This window comes from Equus asinus, chromosome 1, assembly GCF_041296235.1.
Source record: "Equus asinus isolate D_3611 breed Donkey chromosome 1, EquAss-T2T_v2, whole genome shotgun sequence".
Taxonomy (NCBI): Eukaryota; Metazoa; Chordata; class Mammalia; order Perissodactyla; family Equidae; genus Equus; species Equus asinus.
The window spans coordinates 131,584,412-131,607,805 of record NC_091790.1 but is presented as its reverse complement, the minus strand read 5'-3'; the positions used below and the strand labels follow the sequence as shown (position 1 = coordinate 131,607,805).

The window sequence follows — 23,394 nt, the reverse complement described above, 5'->3', positions numbered from 1 at the left end:
TTTGAGGGGGAAAAAATCAAATGTGGAATTATAGGTTCTCAACAAGACATGGTTCTGCCCTTAAGTAGTAAACCCGCTGTCTGAAAAATCTCAATTCCTCTTCTTGAACATATAATGTTGTTCTGAACCTGAGGAAGCTTAGAGAAATGGTTAAAGATGTGGGTTCTAGAGCTCCAATTTCAGTATGGGATCTGGATTCAAATTCCTGTTCTGCTACTCACTGACAGCCTTTTAACTTCACTGAATCTTAGTTTCCTCTTCTTTAAAATGATTGCAATCATAGCCCTACTTGTGTCAGGATTAGTGAGAAAACACCTGATTCAGAGCCCAATAAATATTAGTCATTGCTTTTATTTTCTTTTCTTAAATGCATTAGGCCATTAGTCCTTTGAGAGCAAAGACTAAGTCATTTCTCTTTATATTTAGAGTGCTCATTGTAATTGTTCAATAAATATTTGTTAAAATTTGTTGTTATGGAATTCTTAGATCTGAGGGAACCATCTGCAGCATGCTGTACAAAATTTTAAATAAGATGTTTCCTATGGCATCAGATTACCAGGGCACAGCATATGGTGGCAAAGAGCAGGAAATTCCTACCAACACTGGTCACAAACCTTTATCAGACCGGTCGCCAAAAAATTTCCAGTATAATATCTTTCTCTTCAGTAAACATGATTTGCTATACGCAACACTAAATATGATTGATTTATACCTTTGTAACATTTTTTATATACAGAAAGTCATAAATAAAAAAATGATTCCTTCGTGAAACCCTAGGCCCTTATTCTTTTATTTGCAACATATATACAAAACTAAAAATCAAATCTGCATAGATCAAAGAATTTCAGACATGCTCTAAGCATTTTAAAAAATATATTAATCCATTATTTTCTTCAGTCTCAAAAGATGGGAATCTTTCTGAGAATGTCAAATGAGGGTAGTGATATTGCTTGAAAGCTAAGACTTTGCAATATTGTTCTACAAATATGAAATGAAGAAAGAGGATTCCCAGTAGGATATAATGAGGGAAACAGCAAGAGGATGAGCAACAATATTAATTTAGCCATTCCTCATTCAGTAAATATTTACTGAATGTCTACCAGGTTTCATTGGCTAGGAAAGAGAACAAAACAGAGGTGGGTTACCATTATAGAGCTCATATCTCAATGGGAAAGACATATTTTGTAATGAGAAAAAGTTGCAATTGTGATGTGTAACGGGAGGGAGAAGTACAAGGTACTCTGTGAACTACTATCAAAGAGACCAAATCTAATCAGGAAGCATAGGGAACATTTCCCTGAGGAAGTGACTTAAACTAAGCCAGAAGAATGAATGCATGTTAGTCAGGTGATGGTGTGAGTGTGTCCATGAAAGTGTATGTTGGGCAACTGGGAGGGGTGGGAGAAGGTAGAGACAAACCCTGTCAGGTGGGCAGACAACAGGAACACAGTGCACAGCATAGTCCCAAGAAGTTGACAGAAGGCCAGTGTGGCTGGATCATGAAGGAGCAAGGAGAGAAGTAGCTGGAGGTTAGGTGGGTGAGCAGAAGCCAGATCATAAAGGGCCTTTGGAATTGAACCCGAGAACAACAGGAAGCCATTGCAAATCTTAACCTGGCTGTGTAACATGGTCACGTAAAAGTATTTTTGCAAGTTACTTTGGCGCTGGGTTGAGAGAGAATTAGAGGAGGTCTAGAATGGATCTGGAGAAACTAGTTAGGAAGCTCTGATAGTAGCCCAAGTAAGAGGGGATAGTGGTTACAGTGGTTTGGACAAGGTTATTGTCACTGTTGAGAAGAAGATGGATTTGGATTGGATATAGAGAGGAAGGGAGAAGGAGGTGTCAAGGATGACTCCACCCCTCCCTCCAGATTCCTGACACAAAGTAACTGGTGGTGCTGTGTACTTAAATGTGCATGCTGAAAGAGAAGCCAATTTGGGGACAGGTTCAAAAGTTCAGCGTTCAATGTGAGATGCAAAGACCCCCTCAGGTGGCAATTTCCACAGCATGAATTTTAGAATTTAATGTCTTAACAGTAACAAAGATGATGGAGAATGAGAAAAATCTGACTATAAAACAGCAAGAAAGTTTGCCTTTGCCATATAATGAAATGGTAATAAGGATAATATACTTGGCTTGAGCGAGCACTACTCGATTGTGATGCATACTAATCAATAAAATAAAAGGAACAAAGCTAGAAGTGATAGCAGAATATCAATTGTAAATTAAATTGCCAATTTCTAGAAAAGGAACACAATAACTACAAGGTCATGGCACTTTATGTCAAGCAACAGAGACAATACAGTCACATATTTGGCAGAATTACAGAATACCTCACTGAGAAGGACTAATGCAAGAGAAACCAATTAAAAGATAAGAATCAGAATTCATCAGTGTCTCAAGAAAAGGTCATGCAATAAATTAAAAGTTTTGCAACTTTTTTTTACATTACAGTGATTAGCATCATCCCCTCAATCTTTGTGTTAATACCATTTAAGTTATTTTAATAGATAATTTTATTATTAGTTACAACAAAAAAGCAATTTGTAATGAGCAATATTTCTTTCACCCTTTTTTCCAAGTATTGCCCAATAAAATAAATCTCGGGCCTCAGTAGGCCAGGTTTAGAATCCTCAAGAGTAGGACTGCAGATGCCACTAAGGCAGATAGATAGAATGCATTCTAGAACCTATAGCCCTTCTCCTAGGTCCTGAAGAAGGGTAATTGAAACAGAGTAATTGACAGATTAAGGCCAAAAACACAATCAAGATGGGAGAAACTTTACACAAAGGTGAGGTAAAATAGCTAGAGAACTTGATTGCCCCGTCCCCCTAACACATATCCCACACTAGCCAATCTGAAATCCTCACCATTATAATAGAAAGAGCAGCAAACTCAGTGTCAGAAAACCTATGTTGCTAACTTGACCCTCTTTCTTTTTTTTTTTCTTAAGATTTTATTTTTTTTCCTTTTTCTCCCCAAAACCCCCTGGTACCTAGTTGTATATTCTTCGTTGTGTGTCCTTCTAGTTGTGGCATGTGGGATGCTGCCTCAGCATGGTTTGATGAGCAGTGCCATGTCCGCGCCCAGGATTTGAACCAATGAAACACTGGGCCGCCTGCAGTGGAGCGTGTGAACTTAACCACTCGGCCATGGGGCCAGCCCCACTTGACCCTCTTTCTAACAGATTGTGTGGCTTTGGTCAAGTTCTTAGCATTTCAGAGACTCAGTGTAACGACGGAACTGTACTAGACAACCTCTAAATTCTCTTACAAGCCTAAACATTGATGAATCTAGAGAGAAACCCTGGAATGAGAATTGCGCTACAGTAGAAACCATTGTACAGAAATAATTTTAAAAGCATTAATATTCAGGGATTTCCAAGACCTTAACTACACGGCTCAAACTTTCCTCGGCTCTATCCTGTCTTGGCTCAAAGGGGGTCACCTTGGTTCAAATTGTAATACTGCCCTGACCGGCACGCTCAATTCTCCTTCCCCTGCTCTGCTTTGCTCTGAGGCACTTTCCACCTTTTAATATACTAAATCACTTATTTTTTATGCTTTCTTCAGTCTGCCTGCCCCTACTACCAAATATAAGTTCTACCAGGGCAGGGATGTTTATTTTTTTCATGGATGTGTGCCAAGAACCTAGAATAGCATATGACATACAGTAGGTGCTCAATTAATATTGTTGAATGGATGAATGAGTGAATTCCTAATACAAATTTAAAATGAAACATTCTCTAACTTAAGCTACAATTGTAAAATCAGATCTAATCAACTATGCATTGGTCTATTAGCATAATGTTCCTTACATATGGAAGTATATTTTAAATAGATTTGCCTTTTGAAATAATACAGACCTTTAGGGGGCTGGCCCCGTGGCCGAGTGGTTAAGTTTGTGTGCTCCGCTGCAGGCGGCCCAGTGTTTCGTTGGTTCAAATCCTGAGCATGGACATGGCACTGCTCATCAAACCACGCTGAGGCAGTGTCCCACATGCCACAACTAGAAGTACCCACAACGAAGAATATACAACTGTGTACTGGGGGGCTTTGGGGAGAAAAAGGAAAAAAATAAAATCTTTAAAAAAAAATGTAAACGTTAAAAAAAAAAAAGAAATAATACAGACCTTTAAAAAAAAAAGAGTGAATGAACATCAGCTCATTGAACTGACTTGATCTTGTCGCCAGGAGAGAGTTCATTTAAGTTCGGAGAGAGTTCATCTAAAATTAGCGAAGGTCAAAGTCAACAAATCATAAAGCAATCAAAACCTAAGAGGGAAATGACATTTTTTATGAACTCCGTAAATTCAAAAACCATTCAGGGTAATATTGTTATGATGTTATGAATTCCTCAGTGCTGACATCTCAGGGCAAAGTTTTGCTATATGTTAAGAAAAAGTAATTAAATGGATATATACTTGGATTGATCCAGCTAAACAAATATTGAACTTCAAAGAAATTTCCCTTTAGGAATAATCTTCAGAACAAATTTACTAGGCACACAAGAAAACTGGGCTCAGTACTTTATAGCCATATTTCATTTTTAGCTGACACTTCTCTCAAGTAAGTCACTCACTAGTTTATTAATAATAACAATAATGACAACAACAAAAGTAAATGTTCAGGACATATACATCCAGGTACTAAGCTAACTGCTCTACATTCATGGTCTCATTTACAAATGAGGAATTTCAGTTGCAATGAGAATAAATAAATTGCCCAACATCAAATGACCAAAACTTAAACTCAATCTGTTTAATGCTGAAGCCCATTCTCTTCACTGCAATGCCAGGTTCTCTTGTTTCTAAAACTTAAATTTATCAGTAAAAGGCAAAATTTGCTACTATTGAGCACATTCAAAGCATATTTTTGTAGACTCTAAAGACAAATCCCAAAAAAAATTTCAAACAACTTTATTTCTTGGCAGCATCATTGAAATTGGTTCATAGTTTCCTCGGGTATTTGCTTTGAAAAGGATAGTGGTCGTTTTAGATGTAAAAGTTCAGTTTTGTTTGTAAAAAACAGAAACAAAATAATCACCCTGTATACTAAAATTACACTAATAATTTTCACCATGAAAATACACATTCACAACTTGAGGGACTTTGTGCACGTTGATCTTCATATCATCAGCATCTAGCAGAGTGCCTGCCACATATTTAGTTCTCAGTAAAAATGTGTGGAAAAGAAAAATCAAGAAAGAAATAATCACTCCAGCCAAGTCCATCTTTATTTGTTTGGATGTGCTTTAAAATGTCAAATAATACTGTTAATGGGAATTTCTCTAAGTCCATTCAACAGACTGAAATTGAGTACCTACTATCTGTACTGTGCTTTGCATTAGGCACTAGCTGTACAGCATAAAAAAGAGACAAGATGCCTACTCTCATAGAACTTCAACTCTTCAGGGGTATGACAGTTAAGTCCTTAATTGGTCCTCCCTCCTCCTTTCTTTCTTTCTTGGGTAGAAGTACAGTCAGCTTGCGGTATCTGTGGGTTCTGTGAGGTATCGTTTATGATCCGCGGTTGGTTGAATCCAAGGATGAGGAACCCGCGGATACCGAGGGCCCACTAAGGGACTTGAGCATCCGCGGAGTTTGGTATCCGCAGCAGGTCCTGAAATCAAAACCCAGCAGATACTGAAGGGACTGTAGACGGTGGTTAATCAGGAAAATACCTCCAGGCCTTTGATCTTCCCCGATTACTCTTTGAGGTTGATATGGAAGCAGCAATTACATAAAATGTATCCAAGTTACATACAGAGTTGATGGCAAAACCAAAGCCAGATTCCAGTTATTTCAGTGTGCCATATATTTTCTTATCACTTAAAGATCATCTCTCTATATTTTTATCTCTTTCTCCCTTACTCTTTACCCCTTTCTATCTTTCCTTAAAAACATGCTGAAAGAAATTTTCAGAAATATGAGAAAATTTTGAAGAAATATAGAATATCGAGAGTTCTCAATGTTACTTGTTTTAGCCAGTTAATTTTGGTCTTCATTAAATGTAACTGTTTGCTCCTTAATAAACAGCAAACCTCAATGAGAGATGGATAAAACAATAAAAAATACATTTTCAATACAGGAAACTTGTAAAATACAGAAAAATTTAAAGAAAAAAACCTCTTCTAATTTCCATCACTAAAAAACAACCACTCTTCACATTTTGATATATTTCTTTCTGGTATTACAGCCATTAATTTGCTTTAGATAATTAACACTACACTGTCACAATTTCCCCCCGTCCTTTTTCCTTGCATATTAACATAAGTTTTTTCCAATGTTATTACAAACTCTGTAAGCGCATTTTATATTATACTGTCTTTAAGTAAATATATCATAATTTACTCAGCCATTCATACACGCCTAAGTATTTAGGTCACTTCTTGTTTTTCACTGTTACCAAATAAAGCAGCAATGAACATCTTTGTACCTCAATTTCTGTAATTTGTATTATTTTCTTAGGACAGACTTCCTAAAATTGAATTAATGAGTCAAACATATTTAAGGTATATATTGCCGCATTGTTTCCTTATTCATTCTACCAATTTTCACCCCCGCACCTAGTTATGAACCTCTTGTGAACACTTGATAATCTCATTTTTCAAAATATCTTTGCTCTTTGAATTTGCATTTCTTTGTAGTTAGCGTGAACATTTCACAATATCCTTCTTTGTTCACCAGTGTAGGGCCTTTTTTGTGTGAAGTGTTTAGTCGTGTCTTTTGCCCAGTTCTATTTGGGCTTTTGAATTTCCTTACCCATTTATTTGAGCTCTTCATATATTAAGAATATTAACTCGTGATATCTGCAATGAATAGCTATTTGGTTAATTGTTGCCTTTTAATTTGAATTTATTCAAGATAATTTTTGTTAGCTTTATTTTATTATAATTATTTCCAATGCATCACTAACCCTTTCCAGCCATTATACTTTTACTCAAGTTCTTAATTTTCACTCCTATCTTGGTATCCCATTGATCATCTCTATTAGTTTATCTGGGTAATAGTACTATTTACTCAATATCAAACAGTTTTCAAGTCTTACCTGATTTACTTCTTACTAAAACTAGGTGGATTCTGTTATCGTCTCCATTTTAATGATGGAGAAATCAAAGTTTTGAGAGACTGAGTAACCTGTCCAAAACCACTCAGCTGATAAGTGATGAAGTTGTGATTCAAACCCTCCTGAGCCCCATTTCAATCCCATCTTTCCCTTGATCTTACTCCTTTGTCCTCTCTCCCATGAATTCTGTAATTCATTAAAAATTCTTCTTGTGCTAGTATGGTGGATTTGTTTTAATAGAGGATAGTGACTTACTCAGAGGGATGATTCCCTAAAGGAGTTTTAAGGCTTACAGAGGCTATATGACTTTTGGAGCACCTAATGATAATTTAGGCAGTTAGCCTACTAGTCTAACTTCTATAAAACTGTCTCTGATATGAGACTCTCAACACTTCATATTTTGAACAAAATCTATTGAATCTTTATTTTGTGTAAGTTGCAGTACTAATAAAATATAAAAAGGAATTCCTAATCATATAAAACATTAATAATAAATATGAAATGAGAGGTATAGATAATGAGCAGCAGGATTGGGGAGGGTAGAAATCACTTCTAGTTAGTATAGACAGAGAAGGGTTCACGGAGGAGTAAAATTCAGGCTTCTATTTGCCATTGACTTGACACGTGACTAAGTCACTTAGTTTTAAATTAAGTCAATTTGTTATCATCTGATCACCATTTCACCCAAATTGAGTCTATTGGAGCATTAGCTAAATGATGTCAAAAGAAATAACTTCTTTGGACATGATTACAGTTACATTGAGTCTTTTTTTTGAAGTGCATGTGTGCATAGAAGCAATCTGATGTAATCTGACCTGAGTGAGTTCAGATACAGTCATTCAATGTCCCCTGTCATTAAGACAGTCATACGTCCTTTATACATAATAAATTACACATAAATGGGTGGAGAGTGTGTGGATCCTTCATCTTTGGTGCCACAACTGAGTCATGTGTCTTGCCCTTTGGACTGGAAATCTCAGGTATATTCTTTGTCTGGCTCAGGTCTAAGTACATCAACATGAATTTGGATTCCTTCTTTCAGAATAGTGAACCTTCAATTCAGACTCAAACTGGATAAATAGAGGAGCTTGGAGAAATAGGGGAAATGAATTAGTGGAGAGATTAGAGAAGTAAACACATAGGAATTACAACAAAAGAGTCATGGGAAGAAGAATCTCCTGAAGATTTAAAAATCTTCGGAAAAGAAGGGGAAGTAGGTGAACAGTAGAATAGATAAATGGTAAGAGGAGCTTGAGAAAATAATAAAGGGTTGACGGAGCTAGGGTGTGAATATTTATCTGAATATACAACCAGAGAGCCTGTAAATTCTTCACAATTTAGTCAATGCTTGTTGATTGACAGAAACACAGGTAATGGATTTTCAATTGATGGCAGAATTTAAAACTTCTGAAAATTCTGCATTAAAGAAATATAAACATTTATTAACAACACATTTATAGAAATTAAAGAGCAAGGCATTGGAATTAAGATTCATTTGTGCATTGTTTAATAGGCTGTAACATAAAGAGAACTAATGAGAGTAGCTAAAATATTGGTAGGCCTTCCACATTGAATATCTAATTTCAGTGCACTGGGAGAAACTCACCATTTATGAGATTTATATGGCAAATAGTCTTTACATTTCAGGCTGAGCTTTTTGGGAGATCTTTGTGTATTAATTTTGCTTCAGGTAGGGTAGAAAGGCATGTTTCAGAAGAGGTTAATGTCATTTTGGATGGCAAACAGTTTCAAAGAAAATAAGGCAACTAGCCTGACAATAGTATTTATGGAATCCCTACCGCTGAAAAAGCACTACGCTAACTGGTATACAAACAAATCAATGAATAAAACACATAATCCCAATCTATCTGGGCCAGCAGAACTTCTACAGATAGAATAATCCGCAATCTCCCTGAAGGCAGAATATAATGTTTAAAACATCTATCACTATAATTTAGCACACTGCTTGCTTATGGCAGGCACTCAGTAAATGTCTGTGGAATAAATACTAACTGAACTGAAGCCCAGATTTATGAAGAAACATCCCAATAAGCTTAAGTTCAAATAATAAAAATTTTTAAGTAGCATAAAAATAAGAACAATGTTCTATCTTAGAACCAAAAGTCTTCATATAATTTTATATTTAGTCCACACTTTCCTGAGTCAACCTGCTCATTCATTTTTTCCATTCATTCACTTAACACATATTTATTGAGCATTCACTATGTGCCAGACTATATTTCCTAGATACTTCGAGGGAAATAGCGTGGCATTTGAATAAAGACCTGGAAAAATGAGGAAAGGAGTCACGCTGTATGGCTATCTTAAGGGAAGAGAGTTTTAGGCAGAGGTAATGATAAGTGCAAATGCCCTGAAGTGGGAGCATGCTTGGATGTTCAAAGAACAGAAGGCTGATGAGATTCGAACAGAATTAAGGGGGAAAGAGTAATAGGGGATGATGAAGTCAGAGGTGAGAGGGGGCCAGTTCATATAGGGACTTAAAGGCTATGGGAGGGACTTCAGATTTTACTCTGAGTGAGAGGGAAAGCCATTGGATAGTGACAGAATTTGACTTGGCTTACTCTTAACAATAGGCTTTGGGGAGGAGAGGATGGAGAGAGACTGTTAAAGAGGCGTAAAGGTAGAAGTAGAGAGACCACTTTTGAAGTAATTGTAATATTCGTAGTCATAGATGCTGGGGGAAGTGGCAATGAAGGTATGAAATGGTATTGTATTTGTTCATTTTCTTTATTATTTAGGTACTGGTTTTTCTTTATTACTCTATTGAATGTATAGAGAATAAATAAATGTAGCTACATACATGAATGCTGAAGAATGCCAAGGAAGGGCAAAAGGAGATTCAGAAGGGGGTATTATGACTAATGTAGAGCACTTGTTGAGTGTATAGGGTGGTTTAGGTACTACATAAGTGTTTTAAATACACAAATTACTTAATCTTGCAATAATACTATAAGGTTCCATTATTACCTTCTCTTTATGAAAGAGATAACTGAGGGGCAGAAAACTTAACCTGTTCAAACTTACAGAGCGAAAACAGCAGAAATCGTACTTGAAGCTGTTTTTCTGATTCTAAAGCCCAATTTGTTTAGTGGAATCAGGTACTGAAGAAGAAAATTATTGCAAATCAATTTAGTTTAAAGATTTACATGTGGAAAGGCACAGAGTAGAAAAAAAGAGTAAATCATCCAAGAGAAGAGTTGGGCTGAAATGGAATGAACAGGTATGGATGTGTTCAGGGAAAGGGCGAGGATATAAGAAATGAGGTGTCTGAGGATGGTCAGAGAGCCGTAAAGTGTTGCAGTCCTCAAAAACTAAGTGGAAACTCTTAGAAATGATAAAGTTGGTGGTAGGGAGTCATTGCAGGTGTTCTAAGATGGAGACATAATGTGAAAATGTTTCATGGAGCTCGAAAAGACAGTTTAGTAGATGTAGCATAATAGTGTACTATGTAGTATAGGTTAGTGGTTAAGAGTGTACTTATGGGAGCTGGACTGCTTTCAAGTCCTGAGTTAGCTTCTTACCAATTACGTGAATTTGGGCAAATACTATAAGCCTCAGTTTCTTCCACTGTGTAAAATGGGAGTAACAATCATAGTGCTACTTCCTAGGGTTCTTGAGAGGATTAAACGAGTTCATCTCTTTCAAGTGCTGCGGACAGTTCCTTGCACATGGCCAGTTTTCTGTTAAATGTTAGTTATTATTATTACCACACAAGTATGTATAGGATAGACAGCAGCAGGGGCACAAAGCCTGAGTGTTGGCAGAGTACAGATAAGTTGGTGAAAGGACTATATGCTGGTGGAGGACGGGAAGGTGCAGAATCATGAGGAAGCACACTTCAAAAAGGAAAAATAGCTCCTTGAATGAAGGTGTGTGAGTGAAGACTTGGAAAGGAGCTGCTTGGGTTTCACTGGAAATTAATGAAGCTCACAGAGGAGTTGCCTAATCCAGCTGTTAGATATTACCAGGAGTGGTGGGCGGCAATGTGAACCAGGAGGCAAAGTCTTTAATGAAGTCAAGGACTGTGGCTTGGACGTAGCTAGAAGTGTCCGTTGTTTTAGGTCCATCACATTTTACATCCATATTTTCATGTCAGTAGAGCAAAGACATGAAAAAATATATATTGGAAAGACAGAGCTTTGCTAAAAATTCTTTGGGCTATTCTATCCTTAAACTATGTATGTCCTTGACAGAGATTATCACTTGGACTCAAGCCTGTAGAACTAGTATAATCACCATAATATAACACTTTTTAAAATATCCTGCATTGTTTTAGGGAAAGTTTCAGGCAGTTTAGAAGGATAAATATATTTATATTTGTTATATAGGTATATAAAAATTATATATGTTACATGATAAATATAAATATATAATATTACATATATTTATACATATAAAATATAACAAGATCACATTAACCATGGGACAAAGTAAAAGAAAGAGAGCAGAGGCATGAATCAGAATAAAAATACATCTAACAAAGATGAAAGCTTTATATATTTGCCCCAGGTGCATCATAGGGTTGGCATTAAATGTTTAAGCAGTGAACCAATGTTGTACACGTGGATAGCCAATTAGAACATAGAGAAAAGTAGTGGCCTGTCAGAAAGTTAATGAACAGTTTGTGAAGAAAAAAACTTGATTGTATGGTTAAGGAGAAAATTCAGGCAAGGAACATTTGGAGTAAAAGATGGAAAGAAAATTATGGCTTTGAAGTATGATTGTCTTAAAGTAGGGAGAATACTTACCCTTCGCAGTACAAAATAAGAAGATTTTCTTCTTTTAAACTTTTGAGCTAGCTGAGAGGCCATATGTGTAAGTTAGACAATGCAGACTAAAGGTTACAAACCCATCTATTTTCCCTAGGGTTATAAGAAGTACAAAAAGCTCTGATGTGAGTTAAATGCTTTATGAATTTGAATTGTGAAGATGGCACTTACTTTCCATTAACTTAGAAAATAGTAAAGAAAAAATAGTAAATGGTAGTAGTATATAAATATGGAATGAAATTCCAACTAAAGTAATACTCTCAAATACATGATACTTTTATAATCTGAATTAAAATAGAAGTTTTGAAACACCTTGGAAAAACAAGGGAATTGATCTAATGGCTAAAACCGGAAAATACTGCATACTTTTAAACACTATTTCTACCCTGAAATGTCAGTTTTCATTTACATACTTAAAATTCTTTCTAAGTATTTCCTTCCGTTTATCTTCAAATTAAAGATGAACAGATACACCTTAGAAACTGTCAAACCCACTGAAGAAAGATTCTTGCAGAAATATTTCACCTGGCCTTTTTAAAGGTGCTTCTAGGAGGGAAGTTGAACTCATTTTAACCACAGAATGGGCGAGGTCCGAGGTTATTTTATTAACGGTATTAGATGCGATGCCAAAGAAAGTTTCCTTTATCCACTCCAGACCCAGGAAGCCAATTGCATATCTACATAGACATACTTCTGTGGATATGGAGACTTACGTGGACATGTACAGACATCACTAAAAATCTAAGTGTCCTGGATGATTCAGCTGATAATGTTTCTCTACTTGTCTTTTAGCTGAGGGACAAAAGGAGCGAGGGCATTCCTATTGGAATTCCAACCTGTTTTGTAACTTGTCCTGCAATCAGCCTTCAATAGAGCGGGGCCGAGAGTAATCCCGACTGGCCAGGCTGATTGGCTGGGCAGAAGAGCGCCAGGGTGTGGGCTGCACACTCCTGCCTCGCTCCCTTATCTACAGGAAGACTGGGCGCATTCGATCACCGGCTCCACCAGCGTCAAAGTCAAGGAGCTGTTTGCATCCGCCGGGTCTTTCCGCTCAAGTCTGAAGCTCTTCTTCCAAAATCCTCGTCTTGGTGGACGCCCCGGGGAAAGCCCGAGGTAGGGGAGTACGAAGGGACACTTCTCAGGAACGGTCGGCCTCTCCAATTCCTGAGCTTGGTCCCTGTGAGGGAAGGGCTTCGGAGGGGAGGGAGGGGAGAGTCCGATCGGCAAGTCCCTGGGGACCAAGTTGGGCGAGACGTAGTCTCACTCGGGGAGCTCCTGGAGCACCCCCAGCCCAGCGTTTTCGGCTGAATTGCATCGCCGCGATCGCGTAGAACCAGCGCGGCGCGGGCAGGCCGTCTCGCATCCCCCGGGGCTGGACGGTGGGAGCCTCGCCCGCGGCGAGGGGAGCCGAGAGGGAGAGGCGCAGCGGCGCCAGGCCAAGTCAGAGCACAACGCCGCCATCCACCTCGGGTCGCGCGGACGGGCTGGGGGCTCGGCGTGCTGGCAAGTCCCTCCGGCGACCTTCGCAGCCTGAGCAGCTAGAGCATCAGGGCGGGCCGCCTTACTCTCGCCGGGCTCCGCGGGGCAGTAAAGCTCAGTTTCACCTCTGCCTCCTGCAGATCATTCAGTTGGCTAATGGGCTATGGTTTACTCCTCAGGTCACGATGGATCTTGAAGGAGGCCGCAATAGAAGAAGGGGGAAGAAGAACTTCTTGAAAATTAACGAAGAAAGGTAGCCAGTTTGTTTCGCTTTCATACTTTACGTGGCTTGAGAGATTTGGCTGATTTGTTTCTAGCCTCCAGCTCCGAAATAAACGAAGAGTTGTTGACGATGAAGATTTTGACTCTTATCTGAAACGCAAGTGGTTGCTATGTAGAAGTTCGCTGGCTGAGTTGAGCACAGCGTTTGCATCCTCCCTCCGTGGTGAGCTTCTCCCTCAGCTTCCGGCCGCAGACAGGCCAATGCTCACGTCCCTTTCTGTGTTTTATAAACTTCTGGCTTTACAAGCGAAGTTGATTGCCCGGGCGCTTGGACCATATGCTACTTGTTGTCTGCTCAGTGGTCCATCTCTTGCTTCTGGTAAAACAGCCACGTAAACATTGTAAGTCAGTGGCATGGCAGATGGGACAGCAGGCCCAAACTACCATTATGTGTTAATTTTTATTAATTGATAAATAATCTGGAGCTCTTGTAGAAGAAATTCTGAAAAAAGACCTCAGTACCAAAGAAGCTGGCATGGTATGAAATGATGCTGATTGCATATAGAAGTGGTAATGTAACCACATAGGGAAAATAATTATTTTAAGTAAATTTTGATAACAATGCAGTGTCTACATAGGGAATTTTAAACTTCACACAGTAGGTTCATTGTTAGTAGTAAACTAATATAAATTGTAAAATAAAACAAATTAGTAAATATATTAATATTATTAGAAACCAAGGTTTGCAGTGTAGACATAAGAAATACAAAGTAGACGTCAAATAAGTTTTTAAAAAATGTTAAATTTGAATTGGAAACTTCAATATGAACTCCTTTTTTAAAAAGTTTTATTTATTTAATTTTTTGGTGAGGAAGATTGCCCTTGAGCTAACATCTGTTTGCCAGTCTTCCTCTTTTTGCTTGAGGAAGATTGTCACTGAGCTAACATCTGTGCACATCTTCCTCTATTTTGTATGTGGGACGGCACCACAGTGTGGCTTGAGCGTGCAAACTTAACCACTACGCCACTGGGCGGGCCCTAAACTCCTGATATTTTTAATAGTTCAGTCCACTGAAAGGGACAGTAGCGATGAGCATGCTTAGTGCCAGATCATGGTTTCTAAATACCATTCCTCCACTAAATGGAATCCACACTGCAGAGAGAAATGGCTAATTCCAACCATGTCTGGGGCCAAGAAAATACAAAGTTAGCCTGGAGTATCTTGTGGTACCTGAAAATAAGCAAGTGGAGTTTAATGGAATTGTCAAAAAGACACAGGAGCTGACTTGAAGGGGTTTCCACTGGTCAAGTCTGAGGAAAATTTGAGCATCAAAAAGAATAACGACTGTACTTGATTGTGAAATACTGAATACAGCGCAATTCATAAATCCTTACTAAAACTTTGGGAGGAGGAGGAAAACTTAAATGATGGGAGAGGTGGAGAGAATACAGAAACATGCTTTACAGAAAAATGCCAGCTATCATATTGGAACCTGCATTGTTATAATTGATTCAGGAAAGGATTGTTAATGGATCCTAAACCACTCAGAGAAGAGTTGTAACTAAATATTATCCAAAATTCTTACTAATAGGAGAAAGGAAAGTGTGGTTTTCTAGGAGAGAGATTTTGCAGTTAGCAACCTTAACCAAGTGATCAGACCTGGCATCACTCATGGTAGAATAGACTGTGTTAGTGACATGACACCACCTAGGAAGTTAGTGACAGCTAGGAAGTATGTTTGCAAAAACCTTTAGTCTGAATCCAACCAAGCTTCTAGACTGATGCTGTCCAGTAGAAATATAATGTGAGCCACGTTTATCATTATTAATTTTCTGGTAGCAATATTAAGAAAAGTAAAAAGAAACAGGTGAAATTAATTTTGAAAATATATTTTAAGGAGCCCAGTGTATCCAAAATGTTATCATTTAGACATGTAAGTAGAATTATTGGTGAGATAGTTTACATTTCCTTTTTTGCACTAAGTCCTCAAATCTGTATATTTTATACTGCGCATCACAATTTGGTCTTAGTTTGAAACAGACTATCCAAGATGTGGGACATTCTATGAGACATTGGTTCTTCTTCCTACAAAGAGTCAATGTTGAGGGTGTTGCAGAAGGACTTCTAGATAAAAGAAAAAAAAGAGACTAAAGAGACAAAACTACCAAATTTAATGCATGAAACTTGGTTACATGAGTTCAAAAAAAGAAAAACCTATAGAAAACGTTCTTGGGAAACTTGAATGTGTATCAGATATTAGATGATATCCCAATTGCTATTAATTTTCTTAGATGTGATAATGGTAAGAAAACATGGGAAGTGCCATGATATTTTAACTTTCAAATTGTTCAAAATATTAACAATGATAATATATACTTCTTTATGTAGATAAAGAAATATGGTCAAAATGTTAACAATTATTGAGGTTAGGTGAAGTTTATATGGGTAATCATTATTACTATTCTTTATTTTTCTGTTTATTTGAAAATTTTCATAATAAAAGTTTTTCATATAAACCAAAAAAGGACTTCATAGAGTGGAAGGTAGATATTTCCTTTTTTGTTTTTAACTTTTTTCAACTTGGTACCTTAAAGAACTATGTGCTTATGACACAGCCGCTTAATGATATTGGGGTAAGAAGTATAGAGGGTGGGTGGAGGGAAATGGTAGAGGAATTTGTTTGAGCCTGCATATCCCTTCGTTTTGTTATTGGTTCTTATCATGGCCTACAAACTTTATTTCAAACTAGAAATCATTCTTTTAGTTAAGTAGTTATTATTAAACTGTGCTTGTCATCATTGATTTTTTAAATATTTTCTTAATAAAACTATATATTTTTTCCTCCAGTTTTATTGAGATATAATTGATATCTAGCACTGTATAAGTTTCCCATGTATGGCATAATGGTTTGACTTACATATACTGTGAAACAATCACCACAATAAGATTAGTTAACATCCATCATTTCACATAGATTCAATAAAAGGGGAAAAAAAAAAAAAAGAAAAATTTTTCCTTGTGATGAGAAGTCTTCGGATCTACTGTCTTAATAACGTTTTTTATATATCATATAGCACGTTAACTATAGTCATCATGCTGTACATTACATCCCTAGTACTTGTTTATCTTATAACTGGAAGTTTGTACCTTTGGGCCACCTTTCTCCAATTGCCTCCCCTTCCCCATTTGGTAACCACAAATCTGATCTTTTTTTCTATGAGTTTGGGTTTTTTAAAAAAAACTATATATTCTGATTTGGAATTATGAAGAAGCATGTGGCTTTGCTAATAGGTATAATGCTTGGATAATAGTACCATTTGAAATATCTGTATTTGTAAACATTCCTCATTAAAATGAGGTTTGATAAGTGACTTGCTTTTTGTGAGCACTGTGTTTTGAGGAGATGGGGATAAACAAGTAATCTAGTAGGGAGAAGAGTCAGTGTGGAAGTGCATTTCCATGCAAGGCAGTATCTCAGAAGTCCAAGGTTGCACCGAATTTCTTGGTGTTTAGGGGATAGTCTTTTCAGTTTAAACCTTGACTTTGTTCTAGCTGCGTGACCTTGGACAAGTCAGTTAACTCTTCTCACCTGCAGTTTTCTCATCTCTAAAGGGACCAAAATATGCCTGCCTCACAGAGATTAAGATAAGATTAAATGAGGTCACGCATAGGTAGTGTTTACTCAGTCAGCGCCTAGAACATTATAAATTCTCCACACTAGTGGCAGTTTTAGAAAACGAAAGAATTAAAAATAAAACAAAACTCAATTATGTTTGGCTATTTTGCCCCTCTCATCCTGGTTCCGGGGATACTGAAAGCATGCCTTTACTGGGACTAGGGTGGGACCAAATCTGAAGAGTTATATTTGTGTATTTTGTGTGTTTTTATGTCCATCTATCAGCACTCCAAAGCCAAACATGGGGTAAATTCTGGATTTTTTTTCTTCAGAAGTCTCTTCAACTCTTTGACCTCATTTAGTGTAAAGAACAAAGACAAAGATTAATTCCTTTTTGAACTTGAAAATCTGTGGAAAAATAATGCAATTCTTCTCTGAAATATTCTTTCTTTTGTATATGTAAAAATGCAGATGCCAAAGCTGCTTGTGGTTGGTTTGCTCTCATGTTGTAGGTGGCAGTTACATAGAGTGGAAGCCAGGTTACACATTTATTTGAATCTGGGCTCAAAATAACTATTGACCTTCTTATGCCTGAAGACAGCTTTTTGACGGTTTACAGGCTATCTTTTTTGATGGTAGTTTTTCTAGATTGCATTTATTGCCATAGTGGTCCAGACATCCTTTCAAAATTAGATTTGCTCATAGAAAGTAATTTAAGCACCTTTCTTCTAGGTTAGTTTATGTCCAGCATCTGATTGCCACTACTCTCCATTAGTAAAGGGAATGTGTGAGGATAATATCTAGGTAGTAGATAGATAGAATGTCTCCAATGATAGTTCAAGGGATTAACTCTGGAGAGCATGAATGATTTTGTAATTAGACTAAAAACAGGAAGCTCTTTTTAATATAATTTTTTTTCTAATCCTAACAGTTGTGTGTCTGTGTGAGTATTCATCATAGAAAATTAGGAAATACCAAAGGCTCAAGGAAGAAAATATTTTGATAGAAATCTTAACATCCAGTGATAACCACATGTGTGGATTTCTAAGATACATGTAAACATATTTATATTTAAACTTCATAAATGGGATCATATTTATTAACCTTTTATTTTTACTGAATAATATATTGTAGATATGTGTCTTTGTGCTAGGTGTTATTAAATATAAGTCCTACATTAATTTGGTGATTTAAGAATTTATATAAATTTTAAAGTTTTGTGTAATTCTATTGCTATGTTTTTCAGTAAAAAAGATGAGAAGAAAGAAAAGAAACCAACTGTTAGTATATTTGCAATGGTAAGTTTGAATTTATTCACTATTCAAAATGCTTTGGGAATTTGACTTCTTACCTAGAAAAGAGATTTTTCATCTGGTATAATATTTTCTTAGAGAGTATGTTAACGGAGAGGTAAAATGATTTAGTTTAATTTAGCTTGTTTTCAGGGGAATGCCAATCATAATTTACCATGTGAATTGAGCCTCAACAGGCACCGTTCTTGGCCTAGATTTCAGTATTCTCCTAATTAGTTGTGTCGCCAGTGATCTGTTATCCATGCAAGCACTTCTGCCAGTGATGGCCTCAGCCATCTGGATAGACGAAACCAGCCACATGGAGTGTGGTTCAAATGAGACATCAGGTTCCCTGTCATCAGTGGCTCTGAAATCCTGGCAGGTTTGAGGTCAAAGTCCCAGAGACCCATATCATAGAAGTTAGTAATGGATTACTTATTACTATGACTAAGTACATGTCATTACTCCTCTGTGTTTAATAACTGAAAATCTAGAATTTGACAACTTTAATATAATTCTTTATCTCATTTTCTGGTTGCACAGTGGTCGCTTAGAAGCTTTTCTTTAATCAAACTTGAATAAGACAGGGATTTTATAGGTGTGGCTGGTTGGTAGTGTCTCTCTACCTTGGTCCTTCTTTTTTTTCTGAGAGTGCAGACTTGGGTGAACTGTGGGATTAGAACCTGGAAGACCACTGAATCAATGAAGTCTCGCAGCGCACACTTTATAATTCAGTCATAACACACTAGACATTTTTTAAATGTGGGGAGGGGAGGGATAGGCTATCTTGTAAGGTGGATATTAGTAAATTAAGTATAAAAATAGTTCTAGGCAGGAAAAAATAGTTGCCTGGTGTTGACTAGGGCCTCTGTGGTTATTGTATATGGTCTTCATTTTCCTGCACTGCAGTTGCTCTGACTCCAGCTCCACCTTTTGTTCTATGTCCACTCTCTGGAATTTTCGAGAGATGAGACATACACTTGAGTCATTCTCAGAAAGATTACATGAGTGATGAAGTGATGGTTTTTGTTTTAGATTTCATTCTTATGTTCTTGTATTGAAAGAAGCTTTTATGTTAAAGTAGGATTTGCTCCCAAGATGTAATTTCAATTCTGTCATTTGAGACCAAAATCTTTCTGTATTTTATAGTTTAGTTTTTATTTGTAGCTTAAATTTTTTAAAAAGTCTTATATTTTAGAAAACTTAACAGAGCTGATATGTTGAGGTAATACTATCAATACAATTCAAGCCACAAAAATATAAAAATCTGGAGTTTGAATGTGAGATAATAATATATAGCACTACATGCCATGCGTTGTTCTAAGTACTTTATATATGAATTCATTTAATCCTTACAACTCCCTTTGAGATAGATACTATTACTTTTCTAATTTTACAGATGAAGGAACTGAGGCCAGACATATTAACTTGCCTAGTGATACACAGCAGGGCTAGGATTCCAATCTGGGAAGTTCATGTTCTAAATCATAGTGCTCAGGACGGCAGGAATATATTCTAAGACTTTTGTGATGAAGAGCTGTACTACTTATGTGGCTTTTCCTCATGTCTTTTTCCTGAAGAATTGGTGTAGTGAACTGTGAACTTAATTTGTATATGAAACCTATAAACACAAGAACATATTCAGAACATTTAACAGTAAAATGCTGATGTTATTGGCATTGCTTATTGCTTATTAACAACAGTTTCCAGCAAAGACAAAAACTCATGTGTGTCAGGGGTTTCCAAGAATGTTAGGTTCGAAGATGCACTAGGAGGACTCGTAGGACTCAGGATATTGTCATACTCATGGCTAAGATTATTACAGCAAAAGGATACAAAGCAAAATCAGCAGTGGGAAAAGGAGAGAGGGAGATGTTCAGGAGAAACTAGGCACAAGCTCGTGGAGTCCTCTCCCGGTGAAGTCACACTTAAATTACCCCAGCAGTGAGTTATGACAACACATGTGAAATGCTGTCTATCAGAGAACCTCATTAGAGACTCAGCACCCAGATTTTTACTGCGGGCTGGTCTTTTAGGCACAGCATTTATCCAAATTCCACTCTCAGACGGAATGCAGGTGTTCAGCATAAAGCACATTGTACAAATAGTTTGTCCACTTTTATCAGTGAGGGTGATAGTAACCCTCCCCAAATCCAAGTTCTAGATGCCAGCCAGGGGCCAACGTTGAATGCAGGCCTTTCTAAATACAGCAATCTCAAGCTTGCAGTGTTAACTGTTTTCTGCACACCCTCCCTGTTAACTTATTTCTACTATGATGGTTTTCAGCAGTCTTGAGAAAGTGATGAAAAAGAGATAAGGAATAGTTCCAGTTTTGCCCAGATCTTAGTCTAGAGCCAGAGCTTTTGATAACTTAAACCATTTATGATTGGTTAAGCTTTTATCTGCCTGGAATTGAAGATTTCTTTGATGCTCTTATCTTCCGATCACCTGTCATTCTTCAGTCATTGAGAGTTTAGCCTCTGACTCGGTGTCTCCCTTTCTACCCCTGGCGCTCCTACTATCTTAGATGACTTTTATGGTGTTATGAATAACCTCTCCTTGACCATCACAGCTCCAATAATCTTTTCCTCTCCTTCACCCCAACCATTCACTCATATAGTCACATCCTGGGTTTTCTTGTTGTTTGAAAAACTTTTCTCCCTCTAAAGTGATCAATTCAGGCAGTCACCTTAAATTAGCCAGCCATCTCCTCTCTTTTCAAGCTGCTCACTATTCTCTCTGGATCTTCAGCACATTGACCCATCAATTTCCCATCAGCCTCTTCCTGTCTTCAGTCACTTTCTTATCCAGCTTAGACTAATGACCATCACTTTAGTTATTCTCTTGTCAAAACTATAAACTTCCTTTCACCTATTTGTCATACACAGCCCAGGCAAAATCAGCCATCTGCTTTCTTGGTGCCTGAACACCGACACCTGACTGGTGCTAGGGAAAATCTCACAACAGGGTATACCCAGCACAGAAAACCTTTTCCACATGTTCTTGCTGACTATGTCAATCCTCTACTCTTTTCACAGTTTCCACTTCTTCCCCCCGACTCTGAACTCCTCCTCTCAAGTCTTGGTGGATGACCTCTCTCTTTATTTCACAAACTGTATTTTCAGTCTTTCCCTCTCAAGGGGGTCTTTCTCATTGACGTTTACACGTCAGGTGTCTTTAATTTTGCTAACACCCTTCTTAAATCCATTCCCCTCTAGCTTATTTCACACACAGGAGCTGCCCTTACTTTCTATCTCAGTTTCACCTTGCAATCACTTCCTAATGTGATATAATTTGGCTTCTGTCTCCACCACTCACCAAATTCAGTGGACATGTTTTGATTCTATCTTGACCTTTATGTAGCACTTGACACTGTCCACCATGTTCTTTCTTGTTTGCTTCTGTGATGCCACAGTCTGCTGGTTTTCCTTCCAGCCCTTTGTTTTTATTTTCGTGTCACCTTTGCCTGTGAAGTTCGAGTTCTTCAACCCCTTATATCAGGAGTCAGTGATGGTATTGGCATTTTTCTATTTTCACACAGCCATTTCCAAATTGTTTTTATGCAAAACTCCTTTCTCATTTGGGTTTTGTTCTGCACAGTTATAGTATCTTCTCTCCATTTTCACTGATATCCTACCAATTTCTAGTTACTTTTGCTCCTCCGTAGAGGACATTGGCATTTGATTGCTTCTACTTCATTCACCTGTGCTCTCAATATTCTATACTGGTGACCTATAATAAAATGACTCCTTTGACCTCTTCAGTTCCAACAACTTTCAACCCTATTCTACTTTAGTAAATTACACTGTGGACAAGGACTTTGGGCTTATCATCTGGGTGGACTGTCATATAAGGAACTGTAAACTCAAATGTGTCAGTCTCTAACCCCAACTTCTGATTCCTCCTATCTTGGCCATTCCTCTTTATTATCCTTTTTTGGCATTGTGTATTCATTTCCTATTGCTGCTGTAACAAAATACCACTACCTTAGTTGCATAAAACAAAACAGATTTACTACCTTACATTTCTGGGGCCATAAGTCTCACGGTGCCAGCAGGGCTGGGTCCTTCTAGAGGCTCTAAGAGAGAAACTGTTTCCTTCCCTTTTCGCATTCCTAGACTCATGAGCCTCTTACTTCAGTCATCATTTCTCCTCCTACTGAATCTGATCATCCTGGCTCCCTCTTCTAAGGCCCCTTGTGATTACATTGGGCCCACTTGGATAATCTCGCCATCTCAAGATCCTTAACATCTGTAAAGTCCCTTTTACCATGTAAGGAAACATGTTCCTGGAATTAGGATGTGGACATGTTTGGGGCGGGGCGGGGGGCATTGTTCTGTCTACCACACGTAGTCTAGACTTTGCTCTGTCAACCACTCTTTTTACTCCTAGTCCCCCTCCTCCATTTCCGCTCTTCTAAAATTTATTCCACCCATAGAAGTCACATCAAATCACCCCATTCCTCCCTTATACCCCTCTAATGCCTTTCCTTTACACTTAGACAGAAAGTTTACAGTAAAACCCAAACTCCCTCCTGTGGCTATGAAAGGCCATGCATAATCTGCCCTCTGTCTTATCTCTGATTTCACAGCAGACAAGTCTCCTTCACTCTGCCGCAGCGGTAATTTTGTTTGGTCCTTGAGACTCAGCAGTCTTATATTCATCCCAGGACCTTTGCGTTTGCCATTCCTGCCTGGCATGCTCTGTCCCCAGATTGTCACATGACTAACTGCATCCTTCTTGTCACTGAGGTCACAGCTCAGATGGTGCTTCTCAGGGAGCCTTTCTCTGTCCAGCCAATCTGAGCCAGCTGGCCCTGCCTGTCACTGTGGCACATCTTCCTGTGTGATATTTCTTCTGTGTACTTACCACTGTCTGCTTTCTGGTTTTTATGTTTGTCTTCTCTCTGAATCTAAGCTCCACGAGG

At 37.8% G+C, this 23,394-nt stretch overlaps 1 protein-coding gene across 4 annotated transcripts in view; it reads left to right on the top strand.

The window, feature by feature from the left end:
* The window catches only part of ABCB1 (ATP binding cassette subfamily B member 1), a 196,120-nt gene that overhangs the window by 96,037 nt on the left and 76,689 nt on the right, over window positions 1-23,394 (top strand). For 2 of the 4 annotated variants that reach the window (XM_070507709.1, XM_070507707.1), the window contains 3 exons: window positions 12,831-12,970; window positions 13,516-13,589; window positions 18,422-18,473. In XM_070507709.1, coding sequence (XP_070363810.1) covers window positions 13,522-13,589; window positions 18,422-18,473 — 120 coding nt within the window. In that variant the 5' untranslated portion in view covers window positions 12,831-12,970; window positions 13,516-13,521. Of the gene's footprint in view, window positions 1-12,649; window positions 12,971-13,515; window positions 13,590-18,421; window positions 18,474-23,394 lie in introns of all 4 variants that reach the window. The other 2 variants (XM_014862406.3, XM_070507704.1) reach the window with 1 other exon arrangement.